Source organism: Apteryx rowi, unplaced genomic scaffold (genome assembly GCF_003343035.1).
Source record: "Apteryx rowi isolate R43461 unplaced genomic scaffold, aptRow1 scaffold_573, whole genome shotgun sequence".
NCBI lineage: Eukaryota > Metazoa > Chordata > Aves > Apterygiformes > Apterygidae > Apteryx > Apteryx rowi.
Genome location: NW_020450842.1, coordinates 553,724 through 574,538, shown reverse-complemented (window position 1 = coordinate 574,538; position 20,815 = coordinate 553,724). Strand labels below are relative to the sequence as shown.

Sequence of the window (20,815 nt, the reverse complement as noted above, 5' to 3'; positions counted from 1 at the left end):
GCACGGACACTGCCTCTGCCTGGGCAGGGTGCATCTTGCTGCTGTGCCAGAGCTGGTGTCTTGCCTGTCTTCTCCCAGTTTGTGCCTCTGCTTTGGGAAGTAGAGTTGTGATGCATTTGGGTTCAACACATGGTTGCAAAGAAGAATCTGTTAAAGGTGTTTCAAGGCTGGCAGAAATTGCTTACCCTAAACTGGCTGACGTTCCTTTCCAAAACAAGCAGGTGATGCAAATTCTCAAGAGGAAAAGAGCTGCTTGTTAGTAGAGGTTGAGCAACTCAATATGCAGGTTGAGGCAGAGCAGATAGTTTCTTGAGATCATTTCATTTGCTAAAGGAGATCTTTCTGCAGAAAGCATGAGTGGAAAAGGATGGGCAAGTTGCATCTTCCAGTAAAAATTTGTTAATATTTCTGATTATGTATCCTCAACAGAAATTGGGATTTCCCTGCTAAATTCTAAGCGCATCACTTTCAAAGTTTTTATTTATGTAGAAAATACAAGAATAGTGAATAAGTATTAAATTACTATATTTTTTCCAGTGTCATTATGTCCACAAAACTTAATTGCACTTTTTTCCAAAATCTCATTTCATGTGGTGGACAACTTCTGAGTCTTTGTATGACCTCCTTCTAGGTGACTATGAGAACTCTTTGATTCCTTTTCTTTACATTTCCTATCTCATAAGCATGAGATTGTGGCTAGGATTTCAGTTTCCCAGGTACAGTCACTGTGGAGTCAGTCACCTCCCACCACACCCAGAAATGTATGCAAGGGTATTCCTCCCATTCCCCAAAAACCAGACCACAGTCTGGTTGAAGACTTCCAATTCCAACAACATGTGCCCAGAAGGCACCTGTGGCTTCATTCAGGTGCTGGCAGCTAAGGCATGTTTCACCCGCACGTGCTTGGGTCCTGGGTCCTTGATACTTGCCTTGGCACCACGACCCATCCCTGCTTTTGCAGTCAGCATGGACTGTACCTCAGCTCTACAGAGAAATGCTGGATAAGGACATCTGCCAGGGCCTCCACAGGGAGAGCAGCGAGAAAGAGAGAGCAAGGGCAGGCAATCTAATCTCCATTAGTTTCATATAGATGCAAATATGAGTTTGACTTTCATAGTCTGAAGTCAATAATTTCTGCCTTTCACTGTGAAACACATGGGGAAAGGAAGAGTTTAAAACTATCCTAGTCAGGATAGTGGTAGAATTCAATTTTTAAGAATAATGTCAATTCTCTTCTTACATGTCAATCTGTATCTTTAGGAACTTAAAACTCAGCTTATATAAGTAAACCCAGTTGTTCTCAGGTGTCAGACATTTATCCCTTTAAACTGAAATTTTGCACTAGGCCTTTCACCCTTGTAGTGCTGAACTATCAAACTATTTATGCAAGTTCACATTTAGAAAACAGAGAAAAAAGTTTTCTTTAAAACTCAGTCACATTTGGTTCATTTTCCATCATTTGTATTTTCTGAACTTGTGGGRAGTTATCCCATTTCACTTCTTGTTTATCTGCATTGCGTATTTTAAGAGCAAACACTGATGCTGAGTTCTTTGTGGCTGAAAATTTTATAAATCGTTAAAGAGGCTGGTTATCCTGTTCTCCTTTTATTTACTAAGGATAAACAGAGGTTAATCACAATGTAAGGCTGGAAAGGTGTTTGCAGCCTTCCAATTAGGTGAGGGGAAATGGTAACATGCAGTTAGCTCTCCACCTAGTGGGAAAAATGGCAATTGCTGTCACTGGGTTAGTGAAGGCTCTGGCTCAATCAGTGCTGGCACCTGTGACAGGACACACATTTATGGGACTCTCTCCAAGTGGAACAGAGCCCTCCTTCAGCTGCCTGGAGTTATGCTGTTCACCACAGGCTTATTTTTGAAGGTAAGGAAGCTTCAAAAGCTTTTGAAGTGTTTAGGTCTGTTTTTGCAGAATCGCTGTAAAGGATTCCTCTCTAGCTTCTCAAAAGTCACTTCTGGTTGAAATGGACAGTGATGTCCTATCAAGCAGTAGTGGATGTGTCCCATCAAAGCTATACAGAGCTATGTTTAACCTGAGGTAACAGAATGTAAGGCAACGAATGCTCTAAATTAGGATTCCTACAAAAGATGTTTTTTCCTACAAAAAACAGCATGCATGCATCATAGAGAGCATACTCCCAAGAAGAGAGCTATAGGCAGGGGACAGTGTGACTGCACTATGAAAGAAATACAGTAAGCAAAGTTAAGAAAGAAGAAAACCAGCAGGCCCTGGGCTTACTATTGAGCTATTTTTCCAAGCAGGAAAAAAGCTTTCATATTTTTTCTTTGAGCAGAGAGAGAGGGGGAGGGAGGGAGATTTCTGAGCCAGTACCACTTTCAGTAACTACAGGCACACTTAAATGAAAAATTACTTTGAAAAGTGACCTGTCTTATAGAAGTTATCAAACTGCATGAACCAAATGCTTCATTCTGCCTTAACACCTAGAATGAAAATTGGCTTAGTTTTCTCAAATAAGTATTAGTCAGCTTTGCATCAGTGCATGAATTCTTGCTTAAAGAAAAATTAAGCCAAAACTGGATGTAAACTCAAATGACAATTTCATACAGAGAAGAGAGGTAACAACCAGGTGACCGTAAATGCCATCTACTTAAATTCTACTGTAATTCATTGTAATAAAAAGCTTAAAAATAGGCATAGCTTAAAAATAAGCATATGTCTTTCTCTGTCAAAAAAAAAAAAGATTCTATTGCAAATATTCATTTCTGTGAAGAAATATTTGAAAATGAAAATCAAGTGCTAGTGATTGAATGTCAGTTTAAGTTTGATGACATCTTGAAACCATGCTAACCATCCCTTCGACTCTTATTATGAAAGCTTATTCTGAAACTTCAAGGTAACAGTTTGCAGCACACTGAGAAGTAAAAAAAGTGAACAAATTCAATTAGACATTGCAAACAGTAAGTGGGATGCTGAAATGATTTTTTTGAATTGTCTTCATATTTAATGCAGTAATACCTCCAGGTGTAATTTGTCTAAACGCTACTGTAGGATACTTGCTATTCCACTGACTATATCCAGCTTGCAAAAAGTAGGTACTATGAAGACAACCTTTCTGAGTAGGCAGTTGGAAAGACTACAGGGCTTTATCTTCTGTAAAACAAAGGTAAGAACTAGTTTTGCTTTTTGGTAAGATCTTCCTGCGTGCAGCACAGCTGGCTATTGACACCTAYGATGCCATAGACACGATTTCTAGGCAATAGCAGTGCACAGAACCCAAAACTAACATCTAATCAGCCTAATGCTCCCAGTTTTAATTTTTCTCTGGAAAAAGCTGCTAAGTTTCACTTGTAACCTAGTCCTGCTTGCCATACTGAACAGTAGTTTTGTGGAGCCTGTCTCCTCCCCTAGATTGTGACTCAATGTACCACCAACTTTGGCTATCCCTGTTTTAACCATTTCAGAATTAAAGCCAGTCCCATGGGTCGTGCTTACATCATGCAATGCAGAAATGCTCAGGAGCTCCAAGACAGCCTAGAACAAGCTTGAGCAGACGTGCTGCAGCTACTCTGGTTTGGGACACTGAGCCAAGCTCCATTAGCCCAGACAGAAATGTGCTGGCCTCTCTCTGTTTCTGGGGCTAACATAATTGGTACTAGCAGAGTACCCATACCCAGCAGAGTATCATTTACTTGAACAACATTACACAAGCAGTACTACTTGACCTTAAAAAATACCAATACCCAGCACCTGTACATTAGGGATACTGCCTGAGTCACCAATGAAGTTCTGGGGCAAAAAAGACAATATTAATGTAATAGAGTACAAATATAAATGCTACTGGGCGGATAAGGCAGGAAGCTATAAACTTCTCTAAAGAAATGAGAGGGGAACACCTGATCCTCTCCAGCACAGCAGTTAGCAAAGGTCACTACGCAAACATAATGTCTTAATGGGATTAAGATGATTTTAAAAGAATGCACAACACAACTCAGGAAAACATCTGTTTTATGTGCAATATATTTCACCAAACTCCATCAAAAAACTTGAATTACACAAAAGAAATTCATTTAAAGTTTTGTTTTTACAGACACTTAAGGACATCAGGTGAAAAAATACATTTTATGGGCAAAAAATATTTGCTCTTCCACTAATCTTAATAAATAAGACAGTTAAAATAATAATCACAATTAATCTGAACAATGACAAGCACAGATGACAGTTCAGATGCAGCTGACTTGGAGAAAGCAATGCAACTTAGAACTAGCTCTTGGTCAGCTTGGGTTCTAGTGTCATCTAGTGCTGAAGTAACAAGTGTTTTCCCCTTCCAACCACAGCTACTATGCAATTTAAATGAATCCACTGCATTAGAGGGCAATAGATGGAGAAAGGTCACACAGAAGATGAACTGCTTGAGTAATCTAAGTGCACATCCAGAGTGCCATACACCGAATGTAGCAAATTGAGAACCTTCTCTTGAATGACATCAACCTGCTCTGAAGGGCAATAGTCATCCAAACTTGATCTGTAACAGGGATTTGAAGAAAGGATGAGGGAGTACAGACATTATCATCACATTTTATATTCTTATAATGCTTTGTATCTAGGGACCTGAAGTAACTTTCAAGCTGCAGCAAGTTCTGCCTCTCAGTGCCTCTTCAAGGCAGGCTGCTGTGTTTGCCCTCACTACTAAAAAAGGTAAGAATTTGCCTGAAGTTGAACAGAAAGTCTGCASCAAATCAGGAACGTGACCTATTCATTCCTCAAGTTCTGCTCTCTTCCTGACTCTGACATAAAACATGTTGTCAGTCAAAATTCAAGCAAATCCTTTAACTAAAGCATTGGTGGAAAGTTAGATTGAGAAATTCAATTGCTACTAGTAAAATAGGTAGAGAAAACCTGAAAAAAGAAATCTTTGTGATCCCTGGGATATCAAATTTTTACAGTATCTATTAATGAACTGCAAACAGATATTGTTAAAAAAAAATAGCTGACTTCTTGAATTTCACATTTGTTAAGACCTACATAAATGATTCAGTATTTCCTCTGCAACAGTGCCTGATATCCCTGTAGTAGGTGCAAGGAATGTCTTTTTTTTATTTTAGGTATTAGCCATGCTATTTCTTTCAGCCAAGAACAATCTCATGTAAGATTCTGCTTCTGCTGCCTGCACTTTAAGGGCATGCTCAGTATTTTTAAAGTGACAAATTACAATAATTTGTCAACAGATACACTGTAGTCTTGTAAGTATGTCTCTTGTGGGGGATCTTGGGAAACTGCGTAGACAAAGATATTTGCATGAGAAGCGGTAGAGTAGGCATAGCGGAAGATCACGTGGTGTGACGCGCAGACTAGGGGTGAGGACGAAATGCAACTGTATATAAGCTTGATCGCAGCTCACAATAAACGCCATTTTAGCATCTCTCACATTGAGGTCTGTGCTTGTGGCCCTGCAGCAGGAAGCTGCAGTGCTCCCCTGGTGGCGCCATGGGACCGAGCGAGAGCGCGGCAACAGTCTCTCCTCCGGCCTCAAACTCCATCCTGTTCTCCCAAATAGTTCCCTTACAGTGCTGAGAACAAAAATCTTTCCCATGTAAAGCTTTATTAGAGCTTCCTAGAATACCAAACCCATTTAGCCTATCATATGAAAACCCTTCCCCCTTCCAACAGAAGTTTCACTGAAAAGAGAAATCCTATCTGTAGTGCAATGAATCCTAGACAGGGAGTACAGACGGAGTAATTTCAGCCCATACAGGCTTGCCCAAGCCAGCTTTGCTCTAACTAGCTCAAGTAATAAAAACACTGAAGATGTGTCAGTATGAACTTCAGTGATGGCTACCAACTGAAACACATACAATGTCTCATCACAGGCTTTATGCAGCCTGGGCTGAAGCTCATTAAGTCATCATGATTTCACTGCTGTCAAAATCTGTGCTAGCTACTCTAATGCCAATAAAGTTAGCTATCATTGCTGAAACAGAACCTTCCCTTAGCCATGTAGCTACTGCCACTGCATTATGATCAATATTTTCAAATGTCAATTTTCACCACACTTTACGATAGAATTTAAGATGTCAACCAATGTTATATTCATTGAATCATTTAGCTTTATAAGCACAGTCTGAGTGATTTAAAATAAAAACATCCACATACTCTTACCGAGCAACTGTTACAAGTGTAGGTTTAGGCATATTTTTTAGCAGAACTTTAATGGATTCTATGAGGACTTCTATCTCCTCTTCAGTGCTAACGTGGTGGGGAAGCTCCATATAATCACAGGTCAGACCAGCCTGATGGACCTATGTGTAAATTAAATACAGAGATTTTAATTTCACTTGACTAGTTATTGACACAACTTATCTGTGCAACACAAGTCCCTAAGTTACTTTCGCTAGTCCAGTAAGTATTTTATACATCTTCAAACATTTTTTTTAATTTTGTAGATTGTATATATTGTTTCAGTATCTCCATGAAAATATACCTYTTCTGTCAATTCAGAATCTGCTGCAGTCCTTGAAGATGGCATGTTTGATATTTTAGAAAAAGGTACCTTAACTTAAATTCTATAAACCATAGCAACAGACCCAGGTTAAATGAGGCCTTACTTTACAGGAAGAAGCCTGAGATGTGACAGTCCTGAAAGATCATATTATTAATGTTGCCTAAATACAGACAAGCAAAGTAGAACTTTAGAAGCTTAAAAGAAAAAGGTTGGCCTAAGTAATAGGACATAAATAATAAACTAAAGTAAAACCACCAAACCCCCACGAAGTCCTGAACCAAGAAGCAAGTCTAAGAAGCACATTCTTCTCCCTCCATGTTGAGGCTATGCTTTTAAAAGCTGTGCTCCTCTTCCTAGTGACCTACCATTTCATAGTCTGGGCTCTCCATCCTGGTTTTCAAACTGTGAACAAGTTGGACAAGTGGCTTCATTCTGCAGTTAAAACCAAAACTTGTTATGTAAACAGTTACAAGCACTCATATTTAACCCTCAGTTGTCAAAAGCAAAGGCAGAAGTTACTGAAAACACTAATCAGCATCATGGCCTAAAACTTGAAAACAAAACTTACCCCTCAGTACTATCTTGCATCTGAGAAAAAGGGAAAGCATCAGTGCTATTGTGCTGCTTCACCAGGTCTTTCTCAGAGAGCCCCTACACTGATACCTGTCTCTCTCAAGCCCTCCTTGCAGTTCTTTCAGGCAGCCCTGAGGAGAAGCTCAAAGTTGTATTAACTAGATAGGAAACACTTCCTGGCAGACCTGTCTAGCAATGACCATAACTGCTGCATTTGATGGGGAAAATGAGTGATTCTCCTATCATGGGAAAACCTGGACRTTTGCTCAGTTTCTTTTTAGATGAAAACATTTAGTTTAAAAGTATAGCAGATGTGGCTGAGATGCGTTGTGGACACCATCACTCAGGTACAGCCTTTATGTTTTAACCAGTTGCTGTTTTCACAGGTTTGCAGGAGCCATCCCTCATGAGATCAGGCAGGAACAGTCAAGAGTAGCACAGAAGCATTTATCACACCTTGTCTTTTCCATATCCTCCATAGTTTGACGTTAAAATTTGAGAGTTCTACCCTACATAGATCACTAAATCTTGAGTCACACCAAACCTGCCTCTGGCCACAGACAACAGAACTTGCATGATGCTGTGCAAGGCTCACCTTGGAAAGTTTACCATGACAATGACGACAGCAGACTTGCTTTTTCTTTGTTTGCTTTGCCCGACTCATTCTCCTTTAGAATTACAGGGAAAATGGTAGCCTTGCAAAGATCCTATCCAGCATTCCTCCTTTTCTGTTAGCACAGTGCTGGGCTAATCAGTTCCTAAACTATTGTTTGCACTGTAAACTAAGGAAAATAGACTGAATTCAGAAATTCTTAGCTGCAAAACTAAGGCCTGTCTCATGTAGACCAAATGATAGCGAGCACTTCTGGCTTTAAGGAAAAAAGTTACGACAAAACAGAACRCTAATACACATGTCCAAAAGCTACGTTTTTTCTACTAAAAACTGAAATATACAGATGCTAAGCATTGCCTATTTTTCAGGAAACCGATTTGAAAAATCACATCCTTTTGACTCAGCCTAATAGCCTAGAGTACACAATAGTTTTCTCCTCGGTGTTCTTCCAATGGCAGACTTTTTTTTCCAGAGCTACGTCCCTGTTTGCACTGACGACTCTGACAAGACAATGCAGCAGGATAAGTCTGGATGTCTCTTGCAGCATTGCTTCTGTGCTAGGCCAGGGACGAGAGCCTTGTGTACTGGGCTCCAGAAAGTCTCCCCCAAAAGGAGAGAAACCTTACTGGCACTGATAACTTGTTTCTGTTTTGCAGTAGAAAGCTGAATCTTGGATAGAAAAGAAGGTATTAACGTCATGCATTCCATGGGAGAATCAAAAACTACCCATATTGGCAGGGAGAAGGTAAAGGTGTCTTTCAGAAGAGGTGGGTTTTACGCCATTTAGAGATCTCCTACCCTGGATATGAGGCCCATTTCTGTAGCGTCTCTTCATCATCACTGTCACACAAGTCTGCAAATGCTGCTTCCAGATCTTCTAGCTGATGAACGCGGTTTTCAACACAATCCAACAAGCCCTCCTTTAAAAACATATGCATTACAAAAAAAAAAAAAAAGTAAAATTGTTTTTGTTTTGTTTTTTTAGCTCAATCAGCTTAGTCTATAGGTCAAATCCTGAAATGATTGATCTGGTGGAGGTGAGGAAACAGACACAACTGTTCATTGTTACAGAGGATCTTTTCAAGAGGATCAGCATGAATGCCTGCAGAAGTTGTTCCCTTCAGAATAAATCATCTCTCTTTGCTCTGTCTTTCCTACCACAAAGTTGCCACATCTACATTCCAATAGGATACACTGAGGAAAGCTAAGAAACTGTATTTGACTAATTGTTGTATTTGTTTGTAAAGCCTTGAAATGCTGCAGTATTTGTTGAATTTGATATGAATATACAGGGACTCAGATGAATGTGAGCTTTATGTTGTTATAAAAAAAGGAAAATTTCAGKTTTTTTAGATTAAAAATTAATGGATATTACTACATCAAATGTGTTTAAAAAGAATCTCAAAATCAGCTATTTGGTGTTTCACAGCCCTGATCCTGCAAAGGTTTATGCACTTTCTTAAGAAGTTCAGCAAACATAACACAGCAATCTATTGAAATAAGCAAAGCTATTTATATGCATATAGTTGTGCATGCAAATATTTGCAGAAAGTAGGCCCTACATAACACATCAAATGAAAAGCAATGCTTGGCATAATTGGTATAAAAGATACTCAGTGCAGTGGTGTGTGAAGGAAAATTATTCAAAAGCACATTGGTATAGATGGATAACAATTAAGAACAGAGTGATTCCCTCTCATGAGTCTGCTGGGCTTATCATATGCCAGATGCCACTTCTTTTGGCCAGTAATGTGAGCTTACGGCTAATCTTTGAGAGGAGCTGAGGGTATCAACCTGTCATGGGCTATGAACTGGACACTTAAAAGCAGCACCAGTAACTAACTTTAAAGATGTAGTATAGAGGGTGATTAGAAATACTTTAAAAAAAAMCAACAAACCCTACTATTTTACTGTGTAGTATAGTAGAAATGGTACCCTAGAACTATTTATCAGTCCAGAATCCCTTTAAGATACTGGATATCCAAGAGATTTCATGTATCTTTGGAAAATAAAGTCCACTAGCTTTCTGCCCGCAGCTCCTGTATGTTGAGTGTTTCACTACAAAACCATCCATGAATTTGTTCTTGCTAACCATTTTGGCTGCCCTGAAATCACATTGGGAAATTAATCACAAGACTTTACACCTTCCGCATTTAACTAACTTCTAACTATGTACCCTGGCATCTTGCTGACTGAGAAACATGAAAATCAATTTGACATAAGCTTTCACATACCTCCATTTCTTTATATACACAAATTAATAATTAGTGATATTGGTATGTGTTGAACCTGCCTGTAATTGTCTTCAGATGAAATTACCAAAGCAAAGATAAAATCTTGTTTGGAAATTGGTGTAATGACCATTACTATGACTGTCTCCAAGGTTTGGACTCTGGGTTGAATGACTGTGTTTTGGCAGCAGCACCTGGCTCACAYTTCCATGGCTCAGAAGCACACAGCACATACAAAGAAAAGGCCATTACAGTGGTACAATATTTGCCCGTCCACATCTAAACAAATAGGTAGAATACCAATTAGGCATTTAGCACAGCTTTCTCTCTCTCAAAGAAGAGCAACCATGGGGAGGGGGTGCTGAAAGAATACCCTGTTGAGCCATAAAAAGAAAGAGACTACAGATGACTTACTATGTTTTAATCTCTTTCTTGTCAATTACCATTTGTTTACACAAATTAAATTTCACACTTATGTTAAATATCTATGTAGTTCATATGTCTAATCAAAGTGTTTGTTAGGAAAAAATTCCTAAGGTGCTGCTGATTAGCATTCAGCATGCTGCATGGCTTAATTGCAGACCACTTCATTAAGCACCTTTCATAGGGTCTTTCCTTGACATAACTCACTTTTACTGAGTAAATAAAAAGAATCATTCCCTTATATATTCCACAAGGAAATACTGTACCTCTGTTGCATTTCTATGGGGCTTCTTAAAACTGTACAACTCTTGCAAGAGCTCATATTCTGTCTTTGAGAAAGGAAAAAAAAAATTAGTCTCTTCAAGTGGAAAAAAGCAATCTTCAGTGCTCTCCATCTTCAAGAAAAGATGCCAAGATACCAAGATAGTTCATCTACTCCCATATTGCAGACAACTCTCTAAATGCAGGTGACAAAGAGAATGTGAGGCTTGAGGAAGCAATACTTCATGGCCTCAGCCAAACACTTGGCAACTGCTAAATGTTAAACCTGACTTCAGTAAAACAGCTTTAGCAGTGAAGTATTTAAGGGTTTTGCTGTCAAGATTAATTGGACATTTCAAATTAAACATGCATTTTGCTGCACTGAGGTTCTAATGAGCTGCTGGGGAAAAAAAAAAAATAAAGTGGCAGATTCGGAGGGCAATTATAAAGAACAGGAGAGCAAGATTTTAAAGGAAAACAGAGTAGGTAAAACCTTAAGCTGGATGGCCAACAAAGTTCAAATGGAATCTACTATGGGAGCTTGCTAGCCCCTACTCCTTGATACTACCCAGGTTTAATTGATCAAGGATAAACAGATTTCATTCTTTACTAAATAGCATTAAAAAGGTGAACGCTTGTTAATTTTTCAGTACAGGGAGAAAGACGGGGTAGACTAAGAGACTAGTGAATTTTAAATAAATATAAAGCATCTTTAGGGCAATGTTTTGGATTTTGGGGCTTTTTTGATGGAAATACAATACTCTTCTGAACTGGTAAGCCATATTTAATTTTTACCTTTTYCTTGGATTCTCATGTTCCAAGTGTTAACTTGGGCAACACTTTCTGGTGGAATTATCCTATGTTACAACAGTGGGATCATAGTTTAGAAATAACAACTGCAACTGAGATTGTTATTTGTTGTATCAAAAAAGGCACAATGGGGCTCTGTACAAGCCCACTTCTGAAAGTGTTTCCTAGAACTGAGGGCCTATCATAAGAAAACAAAACAAAACAACAAAAAAAACCCACTCCATTATTTTATTTAAAATGTATTTTAAGTCCTAACCAGGGTACTGGATTTTATTCTCCTAAGGCAAGACTCCCAAGGTGCTTCCCCTTTGTCTTATATTTCTCTTTCTGATACAGACCAACTGGCTTTGCACATCTGATGTTATTGTGATCATAAATACTGAATGTCATCATTCAACACAGGCCAGAAACACTATATTCACTTCAATTCAGTGGGCAAGAAAGCAGTACTCTAGCTGCAACTGCAAAGTGTCAGATGTTCTCCAGCACAGGTTGAGGCTAAAACAACGTTCCTCAGAATTACAAATAAATAAATAAATAAGATCTAATTGCTAGAAACAGTCAGGATATCACAGAAGAATTTGTAAACCTCAGTGTTACACCCAATTCTTAAGGCAGATTAATATCAGAGACAACGGGCACTTGTTCATCGTTCCACACAGTCCAAACATAGCGGAACTGGGAGTCCTAGCCTCTCACAAAGAGAAGTCACCACTGTTTGGGCATCCAGCAACACCACACCTTTTTGAAAGGCAAGGTCTTACAATACCATTCTGGCATTCCAATAGCATGCTACAGTGGCGGGGTGTGGGTAAGAGAGAAAATCTGCCATCCCTCCTTGATAACCCCTGCTGTGAGTATTTGGGATGTCACCATTGAAAATCTACTTTGAAAAAAAGACAGCTTAGCTTTTGTGTCCCAAGTAACTGGCAGAACCTTGCCATGCAACTCAGACCTTGAACATGCACCCAACACCTATTTCAAATTTAAGGTCTACCCCTATTAGCTTGCAGTACTTCTCTGGTGCATACACTCCCTTAAGAAGGTCTCTTCCAAATATTTGCAATGATTTATTAACCATGATCAGCTGATTTGCTAGATTTAGCTTAGATGAGAGCTTCTTCACAGACATCATTGTCCTTCTAGCATTTATTCTGTTAAAAATGGTAAGGATTGTCCATATTCATGCTTACCTGTGTGTACATTTCTTTGAATGGATTTTTAACTGAAAAAAAATCTAAGTCAATGTCTAAAACGTATGCATCCCCTTTCTGTAGTACTTGGCAAATATCTTTAACAACCTCCCTTATTGGGCATTCACTGTTTCTGAGAGAGCTCGAAGCTGAGCACTCTGACAAGGTTTCTGTCCTGTTTTGTGTGCTTGCATTTTGTATTCCCTTGTTCTTCACACTTGAGGAGCTGTGATCAAGGTCACCAGGAACCACTGATGAAGAGGCAGAAGCAATGCTTGCTGTGTCATCTGTATTTAACTTCATTCTCTTTGCAGACGCTGCTTTGCCATTTTCTTCCTGGCTGTTCAATGCTTCAGTAGGATTAATGAGGATGACGTGTAAACTTAAAGGCTTCTGGTTTTCTAGCTGATCAGCAGGGACATAAAGACCATCACTTAGAAAGTAATAATCTGTACCTGTAACCCTACAATTGAGAATAACTCAAAGTTAATATACATCTTTGTAAAGAACTTAGAAACAAGCATGTACAATTAAGAGATCCTGAGGAAAAAAAAGAATAGATGTCTGATGGGTAACAAAAGGAATATAACTGTGTACACAAAATTATTTATTTTAATCTGTAGGTGTTTGAATTTAAACTGGATTTTTTCTACCTCTTCTTATTGCTGAATCAATATATTAAAATTAATTTTACACTATTGACAATAGCTGTACAAGGTTTCCAATGGATAAGAGAAGATTTTACATTAAAATACAATCCAATGGCAAATTCACCTTTTAGGAGCATGCAAAGACAACATAAACAACTTAAGATATTGTCAACATTATGGTATATAAGACTGTAAAGCTATGGACATTTTACATCTTGGATTACCTTCTTTTTCAGRAAAATGCTTTTAGTTATGTTTGAGAAGTGCCCTGAAACCTGTGGATATGCAATCAGTAAAAGTAAAATGTCACAAATTAATAGGTCACACTTTACTTTCTTTTACCACTGACACAGATTTCCCTATCTTACATATGGGGAGAGCAGGTAACCCAAAGATGAATAGTTACATATTGATGGAATCCACTGAATTTAAAAAACACTAGAAATCCCACTTAGGTGAAAATTTAACGTACAGAAATATAGCTTGAAATATTCTTTAAGCCTTAAATGTCATAAATTCAGATTAAAAAAAAAAGAGTAAGTTTAAGATGAAGCATGAACTTCTGCTCACCTGTGTTAAGGCCTTATCTGATTATAGGATATCACCATCAAACACAAGGACAGGCAGTTTCATGAGCAGCAGCAATTTGGAGCCTCAGTATCCTGTGGCTGGATTATTCTGAGCCTGCTAAGGGAGAGCCTGGATCACAGCTTCATCTTGTTGATGGGGCATTCACAGAGTCTCTCCTCAGAGATTCTCTGGTGTTCAATATAAATGAGTTCATGCCACAGTATTTCCCTCAGTGGGACACTAACTTAGGTATCTATCACCTATCCAGCCAGCTGCTGTCAACAAAAGTTTTAGGGAGTTCATATTTCTGACTCCTTCATGATTTTTGTAAGCCTAGAACCTGAAGCCATCTTTAAACGGCACCTGGAAACATTGATTTCAAAGTTGCTAAGGCAACCACAGGATTTGTGGGAAAGCTATTCAACCATCAAGCAGTATGTTTCTGGAGGTGTGCTAATTCTCATGGTTAAATGTTATTGAAAGCACAAGCTTTTGTATTATCATTTGAGTTTAATTTAGACCAAAGATTCAGAATCATAGGGCTTTTATGTTTTATTCYAGATGGTAAAGCAAAGTACTTCTTCACTGTATTCTGTTTAACTTGCTTCAAAAGATTTATTCTGATATGCTGGCAAGAGACATGACTTGTAAGGATCCATTCAAGGTGTACAAAATCACAGTGCAGTGAATATGGTGAATGCAAAGATGCCATTCACTAAATTCCACAGAATTAGAATGGAGGGCACTCACTGAAATTAGAATCACAAAAATATTAAAATTGGAAGGGACATTGGAGGTCTCTAGTCCAACTTTCCGATCAAAGTAGGACTAACTTCAAAGCTAGATTAGACTGCCCATGGCCTTGCTCAGCTGAGCTTTAACTATCTCAAATGATAGAGATTGAACTGCCTGTCCTAGCACCTGTTCCAGTGCTTCATTACTAGATTAACTTGAAATAACAAAACCCACACCAGAAATCCACAATCATAGCTGGGACCAAAGTCTTACCAGCAAAGCCAAGGGCTAAATGGATACAAGTAGTACTGCTTTCTCCTATTCACAGAAAAAAAGCCTTATGCACATTAAATGCCCAGTTCTGTCACAACAGAGATGACAAACTTTGTCCTGATTGGCACATTCAAGCTCAGTTTAGAAAACAAAAAAAAGCTACCCCTTGCTTTCTCTCTAATCTTTGTTTTATTATAACTCCACCAAACAGGAGCTATAAAACTGGCTGCTCTGCTGAATCCCTTCTTTCAGTCAGTCACACTCCATTTAACCATGTAAGCTCACCCTGAAGGGCAGGGTAGAAAGTAGTAGAAAGAACTACCCAAAAATAGGAATTTGGCTATAGCATCAGAGATCAAAGCAAAGTAAGCGATTTTTTTCCCCACTTAGTCTAAACATGATGCAACTCTTCTCCCTCATCCCATCCAGAACAATAAAAAAAAAAGAGTTTGTATCAGAGAATATAGTTTTCTTAAGAACAATACTGTGAAATAGAGTTGYGTAAAAAGTTATGATGAATTTTGTAACACTTAGTAGCGTCCCCTTTTAATTTCCAGCCAGTTTTATCCAGGCAACTTCATTCACTTAATTCTATCTTATTTTCAGACTGTAGTATGAATTAGGTTAGAATCTCACAATCTATGTTTGAGTGGTAAAGGAAGAAGGAAATCTTGCCAATAATTCTGTTTTAACTGATAGAGAAAATAATGGATGCAATATTGAGGATGTTGGAAAACAAGGTTTCCCTCATTTTTAAATGTTTAGTATCTATTATCATATGATCATATACATACAATCCTTGATATGTACTAGATGTATGATGTGGGTGAAAAACTGGCTGGACCAACATGTTCAATAGTAACTGCCATTGGTTTGAAGTCCAACTGGCAAGTCTCACTGGATGAGAGGTGTTCTTTAGAGATTGGTATTGTTTGACACCTTCATTAATGCCCTCGACAATACAATCTTGGCAAGTTTGCATGCAGCACTGAACCCAGGGGAGTAGCTAGAAGGCAGAGCTGGCCTCCTGAAGGAATGGCCTACAGGAACCTCAAGCTTGACTAAAACAAATACAAGGTCCTGCACCTGGAACAGAATAACCCCATGCAGCAGTACAGGGTACAGGCTGGGCACAGACTAGCAATGCCCTGGAGAAAAGGACCTGGAAGTCTCTGCAGAAAGCAAGTTGAACATGAGTGAGCATTACGCCCTTGCAGCAATGAAAGCTGGCCACAGTTTTGCGGTATTTACAAAAATACAGCCAAAAGGTCAAGGGAAGAGATTATTTCCCTTTATTCAGTGCCAGTGACACCACATTTGGATTACTCAGCCCAGATTTGGGTTCCCTGAGACATGAGAGATGTCAACAAACTGGGAAGGGTCCAAAGCATGGCTGCTAAGATGATTAGAGGGCTGAGCACATGATGAACAAAGGGAAACTGAGGGAACTGGGCTTTGTCTTCATAAGGGAAGGCTGAGGAGGATCTAATTACTGTACTGTTACCCAAATCCTCTGTTAAAAACAGCTTTCTAAGACTTTGACTTTAATGAAGAGAACTAATTCAAAACTTGGCTAGATGAAATGTGAATAGCTAAGACTTTAAGGCACAATATTAACTGTATGTATTCACATAAATAGTCAGTCACGTTAGACCCTAAAGAACTCACAACTACATATTAAGTTTTTATTGAGAAAAATGGATTTATCACTATTTTTATCTAAGAATACAAAATTAAGCCCATGAAAAGCCACATAGGTAGCTTTTATATTACTAGCATATGGTAGCAGGCAGTTTACCTGATTGTAGTTGTTGATGTGTCTTTCCCAATTAAAAAATCATGTTTTCCTTCTGAGATCTGCTGAGCCCAAGGTGGGTGAAGCCATATTACTTGAGAAATATGGCCAGCATAAACTGCAGGCATAATCCAGTTCTCAATACTTAATTCACTGGAATGAATGGAGAAAGATTGGAGGTTACACTGTTAGTTTCCCTGCAAGTAAAACACTGTCAAGAGCACCACAAACATCTTCCATATCTTGAAAGTACACACACAAGTCATCTGAAGTTAGTACACTGTGTACAGCTTGCATTATCAAAAAAGTAAAAGAGGGAAAGCTTGATTCATAAGAAGGACCCAAAATGTCTGTAGTAGAATGAAAAAAAAAAGTTAGGACAGGGTCAGCTTCACTCCTAATAAGCTACTTTGACTATAAACTACTTGGATTTATTGTGCTTTCTCTCTTGATGTATCAGACAGAGGAAATGTGCAAGGATCACAATCAACACTATTCTAGACAGCTTTGAACTGACCTCACAGGAGTATTCTGTTGTGAGCTGCTCTAAATAGATTTTAAATATAATCTCAGTACTGAAAACAAATCAATCAGCACTTACAGAATAAAATCAGTCCTTAGCAATATCCTATTTCTGTAGGTATATAATACGGCTCCCAAAGCTTATTTATCCAACAAAAAAATAAGATATTGACTATGGGTAGAATGGCACAATTACCTACATACCAATTACATCATCCTGTCATTGCTGTGAATCACCACAGTAAACTGAAGTAGTCAATAGCTATTTTAAAACGGGAAGTGAAAGACAATAAAGGTCACACTGTGCCTTGTTACCTACTTTAGAAGCTGGGGCAAAATATTGGTCCTAATGACATTAATGGGAAAATCTTATTCAACTTCATATATTCAGCATGTCACCGCAGATGATGTTATTGCAATCTCAAAGCAGATTTTTCAGAATGAGGACAGAAAGGCTGTTCTAAACCTACAGCTCTCCACATGAAAAGGATCAGCACTAAGATTGCTGTCCTGTTATCCAGAGAAACAACCTGGCCTAATAACATGATACACTACTGAACAACTAAAAGTAAATTTGCAAGTCTCAGACCTTCTTGTTATGCAACATAAACATTTGACCACACTCATAAAGCACAAATATAACTTCTTCCCCACAAAAAAAAAAAAACACAACAAAGTGTTCAGCAAAAGTGAAAAGATGAAAGATACAACCTGGGGCTGCTTTATGCCTCTTTTGTTCATGCCTGCTATATAAAAAGTTAAATGAATATTGACTGTAAATCAAAGGTAGAAAAAAGTGGACTTTAGGTATTCTGATGCATTACACAGGACTTTACCTAAAAAGAGCTTCTTTGTCAAATACAGTGTCTGCTGGCATATTCACAGGAATAAGGAGGTCTGGATGGGAATCAAGATGAACAAAGCTGATGTTACTGGCAGGAAGATGTTTTGAACCAATAGCACGATAGATGAAAGGCAAAACCTAAAACAACACGAACAAAAACATTTCAATTATAACCAGCAAGCTGAAAAATGCAATGATGTTAACAGCAAAAATACCAGCCCCACTCCTCTTTGCTTCTTTTGAATTTGGATTACTTCTTGGGAGAGGAAGGAGGACACTGAAAACAATACCAAGGATACAACTCCAACGGCAAGACAGTTCATGGGGATACAACTCCAACGCCAACCCACGAACTGTGAATCACTATGAATCCAAGAGTTCTATACATGATAAGCTGCTGCAGAATCATAGCTTTACTCTCTTTTCTTCTTTATAGTGAGAAGAGCCACTACAAACAAGACTCCCTAATAATTTAATACAATGCCCATTTTCTTCTCTTTCAACTTATCTCCAGAATGCCTTCTATCTTTTGCAGAAGCTTACCTCACACACCACCTTTTCCATGCTATAAAGCTTACCCACAACCTATGCATGGGTGCTGTGGAGATACAAACTTCTGAAGCACAACTAACAAAATGTTAACTAATACAGGGTGAAAACTGGCCTTACTACCATTTAAACTTGAGCTGATCTTTAGATCTATTTYCCTTGAAGAAAAAGCTTAATTCCCAATCCCCACAAGATTTAGTGGTGGCAATGAAGAGATTACCTTCCCCGGCTGCCCACTTAAACGGTGGGAAAAACAGCAGATGGGTCAATCTGTCAATTTATAACACAGCAAACCACTGATATGCAAGAATGTCAAGTAGTGAAATGAGACAACTGAAGGCTGATTCATGATCCTTCTTAAACTGAGCTGCAGTAGACAGAGTTTCTCCCACAGTTACAGGTCAGTAGCTGCCTTAGCTACCAGAAGAAATCTAGCAAGGACTATGAACCAGATCACTACTATACAGGGAATGTGAAGACTATAAACAGACTGGGCAATATAAGTTACATGGGATCTCTATATTTAAATGCAAACTGAGCTACTTTTTAAGCATAAAACTGATTAAGATCACAAATACTGAATAGTGAGTGTACATAACCATAAAACCTGACTGACACATAGTTGAAGTCTGGATTGTATTTCACCAGACTCGTTATAAATTCTCAGTTTACCCACTATTTATGCAATGATATGTATACTACTGTAATAATAGATAACATAAGGTTAAAAATAACGAGGATTCTCTGAGCTATGACTTCCAGTTCTTCACAAAAGGCAAATAGTCTGGCCTACCTGAACAACCTACAATGTTTGCAGTTTAAATTAGTCTAATCTCATGCAAGTTTTACTGCAAATTCTGAAAACAGAGCGGGATGAGGGAGAAGTCAAGAGCCTAGAGTCTCTTACATTGCAAGTTCTATTGCTTTGGATTGAGAACAAAATACCCTTTCCACCAGCTGTTATTATTAATCAAAGCATGGTGCATCTAGTGTCATCTACTCCTGGAGAAACCTCAGTGTCAGTGATTCATCTGGACTATATGTAGTTTCTGTGAAGTTCTTATGCTTTGGGGTAAAAGATTACGTAAGTTTTATATAAGACAGACCAATGTATATACACACATATATCGAAAACATAGCATATGTTTTGGCAGGAAAAGTCTTTGTTAACCTAATTTAAAAGAAAAGTATAAAAAGTAAAATAAAGAATTACTAATAGTCATTATCTCAGTATTCCTATCAGAGTGAGGCTCTTAATCCTTGGTTACCATGCAAAAACAACTACCACAGCATCAACTATTTCAGTGAGTCTTGGTAAAAACAGTTGTCATTAAACTATCTACTTACAAGTTCAGAACAACCTTTTCCTTAATAAACTGCATTACACTAGCGTTTTTGGTTTGCAAAACACCAATAGAATTAATGCCTTTCATTTTTTTCTCCACCAACTCTTCATGTCCCAGAAACACTTGCTGAAATCAGTGGGCTTTTGTGCCTTTGGGTAAAGAATTTGCTTACTTTGGACTAAGGCCTCAGCTTATGTAACAATAAACAAACTATTTGAGAAACCAGAAACAGCAATTCAAAACCAACCTCTTTCAAAATACCTTTTTTAACTAGTTAACTAAAAATAAAAAGACAAAGCGCCAAATTTGGCATTTCTCAGCTACTGACAGTCAACCTGCTTGTTAAGAGTGTGCTTATATTTAACAGTTTGCTGCTAGCATGTCATACACTGTGGAGGCCCGAGTTTCAGAGCAGTGCACTAATGCCTAACTAATTCTAGGAGCAGCATGATGCCGGTATTATTTTGCTTTAAATACAGATACTGTGAGAGGGAAAAAAAGGGACAGACAAACAGAAATAACTGCTTAAAAAAACGCCCATCTCCCATGATGGCATTAGTTACATGAGTCTCTGTCTCAGTACGGGGATCCGGACCACCTCAACACGGAGCTTCACCCGGGTTTCGTTAGCGAAGCAGACCCGAGATTAGTTTTCGCGCACCGCTGTACAACATGCGTGTACAGCCCCACGGTAGCCAGACAGAAAGAAACGGCTCATTTTCCCTGTAAACTGCCCGCGGCCCGGAGGAAGGCCACGACCCCCCGCTCGCCGCCAGGCCCGGCCCGGCGACGCCGCGCTCTCGCTCACTCACATCCTGGTGGTCCTCCACCACCCACACGGGCAGCGCCGGGTAGGCCCGCAGGCCGCCCCCGGGAGGCCGCTCCCCAGCGCAGCAGTCCCCGCCGCTCATGCCGCCGGCGCGGCCCGGCTCCCTCCGCCTGGCTGCGGCC

General features: G+C 38.9%; 1 protein-coding gene across 3 annotated transcripts; it reads right to left on the bottom strand.

Moving 5' to 3' along the window:
* Positions 1 to 269: 269 nt before the first annotated feature.
* On the bottom strand, positions 270 to 20,811 carry CUNH5orf22 (chromosome unknown C5orf22 homolog). 3 transcript variants are annotated; one of them, XM_026082355.1, is made up of 9 exons: positions 20,677 to 20,811; positions 17,962 to 18,107; positions 16,607 to 16,756; positions 12,581 to 13,043; positions 10,583 to 10,645; positions 8,461 to 8,582; positions 6,842 to 6,908; positions 6,134 to 6,273; positions 270 to 342 (listed from the first exon to the last, which is right to left on the bottom strand). In XM_026082355.1, the coding sequence occupies exons 1-9, from the start codon at positions 20,773 to 20,775 to the stop codon at positions 321 to 323; spliced, it is 1,272 nt and encodes a 423-aa protein (XP_025938140.1). In that variant the 5' UTR covers positions 20,776 to 20,811; the 3' UTR covers positions 270 to 320. The 3 variants fall into 3 exon arrangements, with proteins under 3 accessions (XP_025938140.1, XP_025938138.1, XP_025938139.1); XM_026082353.1 differs by lacking the exon at positions 270 to 342 and adding an exon at positions 3,966 to 4,499 and having other exon boundaries at positions 20,677 to 20,810; XM_026082354.1 differs by lacking the exons at positions 270 to 342; positions 10,583 to 10,645 and adding an exon at positions 3,966 to 4,499.
* Between the last annotated feature and the right edge of the window lie 4 nt (positions 20,812 to 20,815).